Here is a 13,589-nt window from a genome sequence, read left to right as displayed (position 1 = left end):
GGACCAACCTGGGTAAACAAACAAACAAACTATGGAAGTGTCCGGCCTAAGCCCTGTTGGGATTGTGGCCTTGATTGTTTTTGTTGATACTGTGACCCCAGCCCGTCAGAGCTTAGAACATCAAAGACGCAAGCCTGATAGGGCTTAGGCCGGAAACATCCATAGCGAGGACCAGCAACTAAAATAGTTCCAATATATAATAGCCCCGCAGGGCACGAAAGCAAGAGTTAATGTAACGTTGGCCAACAGAGAACGTCAATATAGTCGTGCTAAACTGACTATATACAGCAGTTTAGATAGGAGACCAGGTTGGACACGTAATTTTGTATTATCGTGCTGTTTTTCTCTTTCTCTCAATCTACAGGATGTTCCAAACTAGATGATATCAAAGCGTCCATGGTCGTTCATGAATCACAGTATCTATCAAAACTATAAGGTGGCACAAAAAAGACAAGAGTAGGGAGAGTTTAATGACACATAGAAAGGACCGATTGAAAAAGAATGGTCTTTGTCGAGATCATGTTATATTGCAACGTTAAGGGATCGGTCACTCACCTTTGTGGGAACTGAGAGCACATCAGAGACACCAAATTGCATTCTGAACATGATTTATTACATTTGAACAAGTTTCAATAATATAATGTATATTGCATTGTACAGCACGAATTAACGATTTGTCATAGTGTAATGACACATGAACCAACTATAATTCTGAAGGTTTACCATGATTTCTGCCTTCTATGGAAACATTTGTAAAGAAATAATTAACACTAGAAACCGATTACTGCATGCAAATGCAACAGTTCTTTCAACAAAAGAGGTAAAAACAATAAATAATTATTAAGGGATCGGTCACTAACGTTTCCACAGTATTTATGTGGGACATGAGAGCACATCAGGCATATCAAATTGCATTCTGAATACGAATAATGTCCTTCTTGAGCTACTCAAAGAATAATACATAAAAGACGATCTTCATTGTAGCAAGTATAGTAATGACACTGTGTACATCAGCATGAATTCATTTCTACATTAAACCCTGTTAGTAATCATTTACAATACATACATACTATTGGATAGCCTATTACACATTTGTTTAGCCCTTTCCTTTTAAAAAAAATTTCTTTTACGAGTATAATATCAGACCATGTATGGTCCCACTCAAACTGTACTTTTCCACCAGCACAAAATTACTTTAGAATAATGCATGAACTCTAAATCTGACAAGCAATTTCGAAAACTGACCTGCTTCCATTGGGCTATTCCATTTAAAATCCACACTACCCCTGTGGAAGATTTATGAAATATCTTCCACAGAGGGAGTATGTTTTTCAAATGTAATTAGTCAAGGTGAATCATTTTGAATCCCATACTCCCCCTGTATTATGGCTTTACATATATCTTCAACAACTGGAGCGAGTATTTCAAATGGAAGTTACAAATATTTATATAGCGCCTTAGCATAAGTATGAACAAAGCGCTTTACAATGATCTTAAAAGTACAACTTACACTACATCTCAGGCTACAATAAAACCCAATTGTCTATTGTATTAAAAACTCATACTCCCTCTATGGAAGCTAAAACTATGGAAACTTAAACGGTAGTGCGGATTTTAAATAGAATAGCCCATTGTTTAGTAAGTCGGGTATGGTGTGAACCAGTATTCGCTACTTGCACGGTTCCGCCATTATGCACTATGTGCGGGAGAGCCTCGAACTGGCAGCATACATGAATGGGAATTGAACTAGTCATAACGTTCTGTGTAAGGTTACATAATTCTTCCTTTCATGTATGCTGCCAGTTCGAGGCTCTCCCGCACATAGTGCATAATGGCGGAACCGTGCAAGTAGCGAATTACCCGGAAACAAGAATAAACAAACGCTGTATGGCTCCAAGGTAAAGGTCCTTTCAGCGACTTGCTCATTCAGAAAATCCCGGCAGAAAAGCTCAGAAAATCGTACATATCAGTTATTTTTAAAATTTGGCACCTATGTTAGTAGCATAGAGTTACTAACATAGCCTGCAAGTTGTTATCATTGGTTATAGGCATATCATACAAGGCGTCCCATAAAAAGTTTACATGTAGAAAATGAACCGTGTTTAGCGATGGTACAACAAAACAATGTCATTTTTTCAGGTATTGTTTATTCATCCTTCTTTAAATTGTTTGCTAAGTTTCAACTCCGTATCTTAAGAGCAACTTAACTTATGAGCGCAAGATGACAAGGGTATCAAGAGTGACTAATCATCAAAATATCGTACAAAGAAAGTTGAACACAAGCACATCTTTGTTTTAACCTTTTTTCTTAATAATTATTATTTTTCTCTTATTTTTTTCATGGTTGAAAAGCTAATTGCACTAAAGAACCATATTGACAAATTAAATATTGCACATTTTAGAGCTTCTTGAATCTTGGTGGTCAAAAAAAGGAAGATTGTCATTAGAGAGGAACAGTTCTTGGGTGAAGGCATTTCTGCCATGAACATAATGAAATTAATAAAAATTTGCATTTTGGCTTTGTTAATTGGGTTTAGTTGAGTTCAAATCGCTGCTGTGTTATGTACTGTAAAAATGTTAATCATTTTCTAACTGAACTCTCGAAATAAAACTGAACACGTTTAATTATCTGTTCAATAGAATAATATACTGCGTCTGCCATGCCATGGCTGGACCTACTCAAATGACCCGCCAAATGCACTGTGCGCCGTGTGCGGGCAGTGAAGCTCGTGTTGCATTATGTCACGTAAATTTGGTAAACAGCTTGTTCAGGAATGCGTGGAATGCGGGCAAAATTGACCTTCACATGAGGTTACATAGATTATATCATGAAAAGGACATTAAGATTTGTTAACATTAACTAATATTACTTTCAGAAATCTACATGTAACCTTTTTTGGGACACCCAGTATTTTCACTGATTTTCATTAATATTCAACGTATTTTCACCGTTAAAACGGAAACTTGGTATTTAAGGGTAGACGAGGTATTGTTGGTCGAAGCGACCTAAAAATCGATTTTCATTATCTAGATCAATATATTATTGAAAATTAACACCTTGATGTTTAGCAAAAGTTCATTCTACAAATCGTATACTTTGCAAACTTGCTTAATTTATTGTTGTTAAATAGTTATGTACGTTTTACAAAAGTGTTGTTGTTTCAGCCCTCTTTACAACTCAAGAACCGCAGCACCTATAAAAGTATTATGTGATATTTTAATTCTTCTACACGCTCGCTATGAATTGAGCAATGCAGTTTTTGCCAAAGCTCACTATTATTCGTAAGATGCTGTGAACTACCAAATCACAACAGTTTAAAATAATTAATAACCTTAACCTACATATATGTTACTCTGAGCTTTGGATAAATAAACAAATAAACAATAAATAAATAAATAAACCATCAAAAGTAACATTTATGATGATAGTCACTATTATACTCAGTATGATATACATGTATGTACTGATAAGTACACCAACAGTGGTCACTCACACCCTAAGATCCAATAACATTAAGGGTAGACTAGGTATTATTGGCCGAAGCAGTCGAAAATCGATTTCCATTATCTTAATCAATATATTATTGAAAAATAACACTTTGATGTTTTGCACAAATTCATTCTACAAATCATATACTTTAAAAACTTGCTTGATTTATAACTGTGAATGAGTTATGTACGTTTTACAAAAGTGTTGTTGTTTCAGCCCTCTTTACAACATAACTCAAGAACCACAGGACCTACAAAAGTATATCTGTGATATTTTAATTTTTCTACACGCTCGCTACGGATTGAGCAATGCAATTTTTGGCTGCTTCGACCAGCAATACATCGCATACCCTTAAGAAGGGTCAATATTCCGAATAAAATAAATATAAATAAATACAGGCATAACGCGAGATCTCAAGGCGCTAACAAGGCACCAAAGTATATCTGTGATATTTGAATTCTTCTACACGCTCGCTATGAATTGAGCAATGCAATTGTTGGCAAAGCTCACTACCATTCGCAAGCAAGATGCTGTGAACTACCAAATCGCAACAGCTTAAAATAGTTGCTAACCTTAATACAGATAAGAGTCAATGAACTCAGCCATTGTGATGTCAAGCAGCAGGACCAATGAGATGCCTTGTTTCATTCTAATCAGAGGGTAAAAATTGATGTCTTTCCTACATCTCCTGGGCTAAATAAATACACTTTCACCCAGTGTCATCGCCCAGATGTCTTCACGGCAGAAATCCCCATGATGGTAGGTCGGATCCACTAGTTCTTCAACAGCCACGCATCGCATATCACTTGCAGATTACTGTTCGCATTATATAACACATAGCATCATTTTTAAGTTACACAGCATTCTCAATTTTACACAATAATCTGAGCAATAATAGTGACAAAACGGTCTAAATGGCTTCAATTGGTTGTTCATTTTCCAAACGTTTCTCATTTCTGAGCGGGCAACATCCCCCTCAGACACCCCCTGCGTCGCGGTCATTTCTTAAATTTTATAATTCTTTCTCAAATTGAGCCCCCCCTATTGAACATTCCTGGATCCGACCCTGTTTTGTGATGACCTTCAAGACATGGCTCTTATCAGAAATAGAGATAAGGTTGTTTATTCTACTAGAATATTAGGCAGATATGAAGTATGCTGGATATATTGGGTTTTTGGGCGGGTGCGGCGTGCCGCACCCGCCCTATATTTCTCTGACTATTGACCTACTTTTTCACATGCCGCAGAGTTGAGAAAATATTTGTGCCGGTTATATACCCAAACACCCACAGAGGTGATAGTTTACGGCGAGTTTTGTAATTATTACTTAAATAATACGATAAAGTCGTCATAGGCAGTAATGTGTTTGTATTAAAAGAAATAACAAAAATAATATTTAAGTAATAGAAATACTATTTGGAAATTGCAGCAAGATTTGCAGATGTTTTTATTTGAACAGTACCAGTTCACCAGTTTTGCTAGTTTTCCTAATCTTTGGGCTAAATTAATAGCATCATGAAGGTCATATATATCATTTTATACTGACAGCTTCGGTAGGCCTATATGTAGGCCTACTTTACAGCTTTTATGTGCATTGTGTTCAGTGTGTACATAGGCTATTTACTTTTCAAATCTTGTGACAACTTGTGCTTGCTCATGCTTGTATAAGGTATTATAGACAAATTATTAGAATGCATGTGCACCAGTAGAAATGGCCCAGGTTGAATAAAATAAATAAACATATGAATGAATATTTTATATTTGTTGGGACAAAATGATAATAGTTTGACGCTTTGAAATACTGTTATGTTAATCATAATAAAGTTACAAGGTTAAAAAATAATATCGAAATATTGTAAAATCAAACTTTTCAAAAGTTGTATCAAAACAACATATTGAGGAAATTGATATGACAGATTTTTAAACTTTGATATGGAAAGATACCCCAGCCCTGTTGTCTCACCAGAGAAGATGAGCAGAAGTCTTTCTATCTGATGATAAAAAAAACCTCTAGGTATGATTACGAAAATGTTTTAAATAACTTTTATCTACAAAAGATATAACAATGTTTTATATAAAATGTTATAACATAAAACGTCTTCCGTTATGATGTGAAGGGTTAATATAAAAACAAGGAAAATCTGTCCGGGGGGGGTCAGTCGCTGACAGTCGGCTACATTGGTGTACACCCCTGTACACATGCGTGAACAAAAAAACGCGTAAAAGGGGGTCTTTTTTCGACGAACGCGTAACGCGCGTTCCGTGTTTAGGGGTCTAAAAACGCCGTTTTTCAACAAAAAGGGGTGTTTTTTTGTAACCAGCAAAACGCAAATTTTCCCAATTAAGAATTAGCATCGTACCAATCGTTATGATAATACAGCGCCCCGTTCCGGCCCTCCATGTATGCTATACCCAATACAGTGTATTGATGACCGTCCCCCATACTAGCTATAGCGTTCATTTCTGCATGAAACGAGATGAATTTTCCACCCATTGCCGTGTGCATTGCTCGATCTTTCTATTTGAGTCCGGGATATTATTAGTGTTCATAATTTGGCCAAACAAAATTAGATATTGGTTTCCGGTAACATAGCCATAGGTCGGAAGGTAGGAAAACAATCCCATGAATGATAGATCATAGGCCTATGATTACTGTGTATATAAAAGCCATTTGGAAGTTCATAGTTTGATATTGCTTAGTTATATTGTTTCCTATTTGAAATAAATTCTTACCTGATGAATTTTAAAAGAATATGTCCATTGTAATTCCTTTTTTAGCCATTTTGTGACCCTCTCCATTAAAGTGTATATTGTTGATATTAATAAAAAAAAAACCTGCTTAGGGGTCCAATTTTGACCAGAACCTGTTTAGGGGGTACTTTTTTGGGGAAAGCACGCTGAGTGGTCCCCCCGGGAAATCTGTTCCAACTGACCAGCAGGGAACCAAAGGATAAGCAATAGATAAGATTAAAATCAGGCGGGAAAATATGACACAACCTCCAATGGGGGAATAACAAACGTATAAACGTATAAAGTTAAAAACTCTTTTAACTTTGTTTATACGTTTTGTGTTATTCCCCCATTGGAAATCGATGTTGTGTCATATTTTCCCTGTTTTTATTTGTGAAGAGTTACTCATTCTTTCATTTCTCTTGACAATTTTTCATTTGCCCGCCCTATTCCTTTTAAAGGAATTTTTATTTAAAATTAAGTTTGTGAATGTATTTTGCTGTAATCAACGAAATCTGGTAAATGATTCAATTTCATTCCAGATATTTGGTTCATTTTGATGAAAATATGATATTTTATTTTGAATTAATGCTGGGACCATTTTTCTTCTTACCTACAAGACAGCAATGAAATCATCCCCACTGTTCAACAAGTTTTATAATATTAATAGTCAATACATCCATCCTTGTTAGTGTTCCAATGGTTAACATTTGCAGACCTGCTGGGTATATACCAGCACATCATGGGTATTTGTTTGATTGATAACAGATCCATGGACCATAGAGAAGTCATAGATAATATTCTATCCTTTATTGTTTTATGAATACAAATGACTGAAAATGTTTATGAATGATATAATTTATATCTAAATATCAATATTGTCTTTTCAACAGAAACAAGAACTGTCTTTAAAAAGACAATGCCATGGATATAGATCATGTTTCATAATTTTGTAATTTTAAGATATTAAATTATATCATTCATCATTGCAATCTTGAAATGTTAGTAACTTTTTGTGTGTAGCACAACTAACTGGGTGGGAAATATCGGTATTATTGGTTTATATTCAGGAATTTTGTTTTCTAGGGTCTGTGATATTACTCATATAATGTTTACTGAAGTCTGCGATAACAGTGGTGCAATGTCCTTTCTCGTGTCCTTTTCCAGCTCTACTGACTTAACAATGGCTATTCTACTCACTGCTTTACACCCAGATGATACCATTTTTGTGACATTAAAGCACTTTGCAATTCAGCACAGCATTGTTATTTTTATTTTGCCATTATTTATGAACAATAGAAAGCACCTATATACGAATTTGTGACAAAATAGTTTGAGCAGAATTTTACTTTTCAGAATCATGCCTGAGATTGAAATGTCGCGGCCCCAAGGCCCAACAAATATATGATTATGAAGAAATTAGATTTTTTTTACCCTGGCCATGATCAGCTGAAATTACATAAACTCAGTCTCTTCAGACTCCATATTGTACGTACAATATTGTATGTACAATACTTTTCGTGACGTCAAAAAGTATTGCACGTGCAATAAATAGTATGTACCGGGAAAATATATATTGTGCTACAATCGTTGGTTGCTTAATTGATACGTAGTTGCCAAATTTCTAAGAGTGGTAAATTTAGTGAGTGTTCGTGCACGGAATGATGAACATTTTTTATGTCTTTTTGTATTCAACTGTACTTAATATTAAAAGGCCTATTAATACTAACGATATCAGTAATATTAAAATTGTAATAATAATATAAATGGCGCATTCAGTTCTTATTTATTTATTTATAGATTTATTTATTTAGGCCTATTTGTTTTATTTATTTATTTGTTTATTTATTTATTGATTGATTGGTTGATTGATTGATATTAATATTAAAAGGCCTATTAATACTAACGATATTAATAATACTAAAATTGTAATAATAATATAAATGGCACATTCATTTCTTATTTATTTATTTATAGATTTATTTATTTAGGCCTATTTGTTTATTTATTTATTTGTTTATTTATTTATGTATTTATTTATTGATTGATTACTGATTGATTAATTGATTTAGCGATTCATTTATACTGACATTTAGTCATATATTGATTTAGTCAGTTTCTTAAGTATTATTTGTAGGCCTATGTATTTATTCTGGTTTTGATTTGATTGATACTGATATTTTTATTGTTTTTAAAGTTTTGGCATATAACATTATACATTATAACACGTTGTGTTATGAATTTGCAACAGCTTTTTACATGTTGATATCGTTGAGGCATGTTATGATGGTGTATGTTATAGACCTACTTATGATCATCCCAATACATCCATAAACGTGTTAATGTGAAACGAGATTCCTTGAAATATATATTTCAGAGTTGAAAGAGTTTCAACTACGAACATAATTCTAAAATATGTCTCTCTGATTGGTTGATTGTCAAGAGGATTACGGCATCCTCAAAGCCTCTTGCTGTAATTCTCTAATCGATATCTATTATAGGACCGATCTTTTGAAATCCATACAACCGTGTCAAATGAAATAGTCTCGGATCATAGTTTGTGGACGATACAACATTGATACGTCAGATTTCGGAATTGTATTAAAAATAGGCACAAATCACATTGAAAACAGGTTGAATGCTGGCATCAGTAGATAAAATAACTATGGGTCGAATTTACATTAATCAGTGTCCTGGGCCAGGATAACATTTAGGACTCCTTCGCATTCTAAAACAATACTTTGAACACCAAATGTCCTTGCTTTTATTTTCTCATTTAATTTGTTTTAATTGTAATTAATTTCTTTGTCCACTGGCTCTGTGGTAAATCCGGTATTGCCCAATATTTATCGCCCATTACCCGTGTTAATCTATTTATTTATTAAAATGCACCATCTATTAAATTCCTGTAATACAATGTATAGGCCTAGTGTATTTGATAACAAATTTGTTTTTATTTTTATTGGAATTTGGGTGCCATTACACGATTTCATATATATAAAATATGTTTGGGCATGGCGGAATTAGTATATGATTAAAGATAGACATACTCTTAGGCCCCTTTTTTAATGTTTGTACATTATTAATATTAATATTTATGTACAAAATGCAAACGAATGTATATATATTTGATTGTTTTGTAAACATTAAATTTGATGTTTACTCATAATTATGTCTGGAAAGTCAGGGAAAAACTAAGCAGCATCGGTATTTAGTTTCCTGGGAAAGTGGATCAGATGAGCAGTGAGTAAAAGCATTCGCCCTAAATCTTTATTTGATTTTTATCTTTTTATGAATTTATTAGGCCTACTGGTAAAGTGCAGAAAAAACCTCAAAACGCACTCTAGGATTTTTCATCAGCAGCAGTAGAAATTTATCTTGCATAGATTTTCTGGTGTCCTCGCTTGGATTTAGCAAACAATGAACCGTCAGGGTTATAGCGCGGGATTTAATCTGATTCAACTAGTCGTGGCACGTATATTTATTGCACGTGTAATACTTTTTGACGTCACGAAAAGTATTGTACATACAATATTGTACGTACAATGCGGAGTCTGAAGCTAGCCTTAGTATTGGTATTCATAGTCATGGTACATAATTATAGTTGCATGTTTACTGAAGCCTGCCATATCAGTGGTGCAATGTCCTTTCTTGTGTCCTTTTGCAGCTCTACTGACTTAATAATGGCTATTCTACTCACTGCTTTGCACCCAAATGATACCATTTTTGTGACATTAAAGCACTTTGCAATTCAGCACAGTATTGTTATTTTTATTTTGCCATTATTTATGAACAATAGAAAGCACCTATATACGAATTTGTGACAAAATAGTTTGAGCAGAATTTTACTTTTCAGAATCATGCCTGAGATTGAAATGTCGCGGCCCCAAGGCCCAACAAATATATGATTATGAAGAAATTTGATTTTTTTTTTACCCTGGCCATGATCAGCTGAAATTACATAAACTCAGTCTCTTAGTATTGGTATTCATAGTCATGGTACATATAATTGCATGTTTACTGAAGCCTGCCATAGCAGTGGTGCAATGTCCTTTCTTGTGTCCTTTTGCAGCTCTACTGACTTAACAATGGCTATTCTACTCACTGCTTTACACCCAGATGATACCATTTTTGTGACATTAGAGCACTTTGCAATTCAGCACAGTATGATGTTATTTTTCCGTCGCCATTATTTGTGGACCATAAATAGGCACCTGTATGTGAATTTCTGACAAAATAGTTTGAGCAGAATCATGCCTAGAATTGGCGAAATTCACCAATGACTTTACATGCCAAACTTAAGAATCCACTTTACCCGGTCAAAAACTGAGACCAAAACACTTGCAGAATGGCCTTATAATTTACTAGTTTTGAATTGTGTTTGTTATTTGCCCACCCTAGCTATATATAAAACCTCATCAGTGTTGGTGCTGGGAACAAGTGTTTAATTTTTAAGCCGAAAGCCGTGTATGTATTAAGAAAAAATAAGACATTTTACATTTTACCTTTCTAGTGCTTCTTCTTGTTTTTACTATTTGTGTCGATGTATCCGGCGATAAAGTACTTTAATGTAATTCTATATAGAATATCCTTTAATAATCTTCTCTAATACAACTTTTTACATTTTCTCGTGGAATCACTAAAAATCCCTTTAACTTCTAACTTCATGGGCTGCTAAATGACCCGCAATACTGTCGATAATGTAGTTCTCTATGACTATGCAAAAAGTATTATGTATTGTGCAAAGTACAAACTTCTGCTATGGGGTGAAAACCTCGACGTCTTTCGTAGTGGCGAGTTATAAGTTACTTTGCAGAGTTACATAGTTTGGTTTAAAATTCGTTTCAACTATACGTATTAATAAATACACACGTGAAATTGGGGAAAATGGTAATTTGCAAGTACAAGACGTACTTCCATGCACCAAGTGAAAGTTTAACTTTCGGGCCAACACAAAGCGCATCAAATTCCACAGATAGTTGCTTACGCTGTAGTTTGTGATAATGGCACGAGCCCGGAGGATTTAATCGGTCCCAGCCGATTTTTGCTCCGTCGTCACTAAACAAACCACCTGGCGACAACCTCATAGTAGACCTACGTCTTTTCTGATTGGCTGAACATCAACTCAGTAAAATACGGAGTTGCCAAATAATGACTGGACTGTGATGCAGCAGTTGATGGACAGCCATGCGGTGATATAAATCAACATAACGTTCGTGCAGGCCGTTGCAACTCATATGCTAGCACAATACAAAAAGGTGGCGACAGCGTCGGCTTTCCCTGTGTATTACCCTGCACTAACATGGCGTCCAATGGCGTCTCCCGGGCGGGGCCATTTTGGAAAAGTAAAGAAAAATGCTGCTGCCACCACGATAGTACTAAACGTTTCGTAAAAAAATACGCGTAGTGCTGTGGAGACTTACTTTAACATGACGTCACGAATATGCTAATTAAAGAAAATGCTGCTGCCATCTACGTCCACATGTTGCAAGCGTGACGATCGCCTGGCCTCACGTCGACGAACGGAGTTTCAAGTCCATCGCACTACGTGCTCTATATACTTAAGCCATACTTAATCACTAACATGAAAGGCGATATCAGACGATTGGCGGCAAGCTAGCGTCCCGGGGCTAGCGTACACTTCGCGTTTGCGGTATCTACAAAATACGATGTTTAGTGTCACTTACAGAAGTCACGCCCTAATCCAGCAGCCATACGGTTCGATATAGCCAATTGAAAACCTTTTATTTGGGAATTTATTAACCAATTAGCAATTGTCATTTCACGGGTTGTCGCCAGACGGTTTGTTTAGTGACGGAGGAACACAAACCGACTGGGACCAAGGAGACCAGATCCATTTAAAGGAGTATTTCGTGATCCTAGCATCCTCTATTTATGTCATTTTTCATTAGATATCCACACAAAAAACCTATTCCCAAAATTTCAGTTGATTCCGATTTTGCGTTCGCGAGTCATGCATTTCACGATATCTTTGCTAAACGAATTAATCTGCAAGAAATATTTTGTACATAAGCATTATGTAGCCAGATGTTTCCAGTGATATAAAAATCTCAACTTGTTTTTGAGAAAAGTGGGGGGATGAGGCTGTGGATCACGAAATGCCCTTTTAAAGAGGCATTACATGGCTAATTATAGACCAGAAAATCGGCCGGTATTCCATAGACACCCGTATTAAAGTAAATACCAGTTGTAGTCCTAATAATTCATAGCACATTGGATGACCCAGGGAAAGTTCGCCCATATTTGCAAGACTATCCATGCCTTCAAGGTGAAATAAACTTACTCATGTTACCATGGTTACCGTCTGGTCATGATATGGCCTGCTGTCTGATCATTCCTTGGGAATGATGAACGCCCCTTTAAGCATTTTAGCTGTATCAAAGTAAACCTGGTTTATAGAAGACACCCAGGCTGTGGTCAGTATGGTCAGTTTCGAGATGGACCTTCACTTTGGTTATAAGGTTCATGATTCATGAACCACTACCTTATTTATTGTGCTGACTGTAATACTATCGGAAAGAAAAAAGCAAGGTACACCAACTTGACGTGGGGGAACAAGTGAAACACAGACTAGACAGTACGTAGTGGGGGAACAAAATAGGCATTAGAAGAAAAAGTGTACTAGAACAAGTGATGAAAATATTTTAAGTAATACTATCATTTTGTGTAATACATGAGTATCATTTAATGAGTATTTTACAAAACGTTCTGACATCCAGACAAGACGAAATAATGATCTCCAGTTAACAAAAAATAGAGAGTTTTTTCCGACCATTCCATTCGAACGAGCGGGCCCATGCTTTGGGACTCTCTAGATAAAAAATATTAAAAACTCAAAGTCCATAAAGCATTTCCGCAAACAGCTTAAACAAAATCTTATCTCTATATGTACAATTGGGCCATTCTCGAGCATTATAATTTGTCATGTCTGTTAGTCATTTTTATTTATATTTGTTGATTTCATAATCTTTGTTTTGTTTTTTCGTCAGGGAAAGGCAATTCTTAGGCCTTATTGGCCTTCCTGCCATTTCCGCCATATTGAGTTTCTTTTGTACTTAATTGTAATTGATATATTTTTGATGTAGTTGTATATTTTGTATATATATGTGGAAATAAACGAATGAATGAATGCATGAAGTATTACTTTATATGGAGTGATCTGAACTGCATATTATTATATTTAATCTAGGATACTCATTTGGTGTGCTAAACCAATGTTGCATATATGTTCAGCACATGAATGGATAATATACATATGACCCCATACATAAGGCTACTCTACACTGCTGGACCTCCATTTAAATGAACTCGCCACTAAGTAACTCTATACATAAAACAGTATGCAAGT

At 35.2% G+C, this 13,589-nt stretch overlaps 1 protein-coding gene across 1 annotated transcript in view; it reads left to right on the top strand.

Annotated features, from left to right (window-relative positions):
- The window catches only part of LOC140139777 (2-Hydroxyacid oxidase 1-like), a 39,350-nt gene extending 38,354 nt beyond the window's left edge, over positions 1 to 996 (top strand). The window contains exon 9 of the mRNA XM_072161486.1: positions 365 to 996. Within this exon, the coding sequence (XP_072017587.1) occupies positions 365 to 435 (71 nt within the window). The 3' untranslated portion in view covers positions 436 to 996. The remainder of the gene's footprint in view (positions 1 to 364) is intronic.
- The last annotated feature ends 12,593 nt before the right edge of the window (positions 997 to 13,589 follow it).

This window comes from Amphiura filiformis, chromosome 18 (genome assembly GCF_039555335.1).
Source record: "Amphiura filiformis chromosome 18, Afil_fr2py, whole genome shotgun sequence".
NCBI classification, from domain to species: Eukaryota; Metazoa; Echinodermata; class Ophiuroidea; order Amphilepidida; family Amphiuridae; genus Amphiura; species Amphiura filiformis.
Note: the sequence above shows the minus strand (reverse complement) of the source record. Positions and strands in the feature narration are given on the sequence as shown.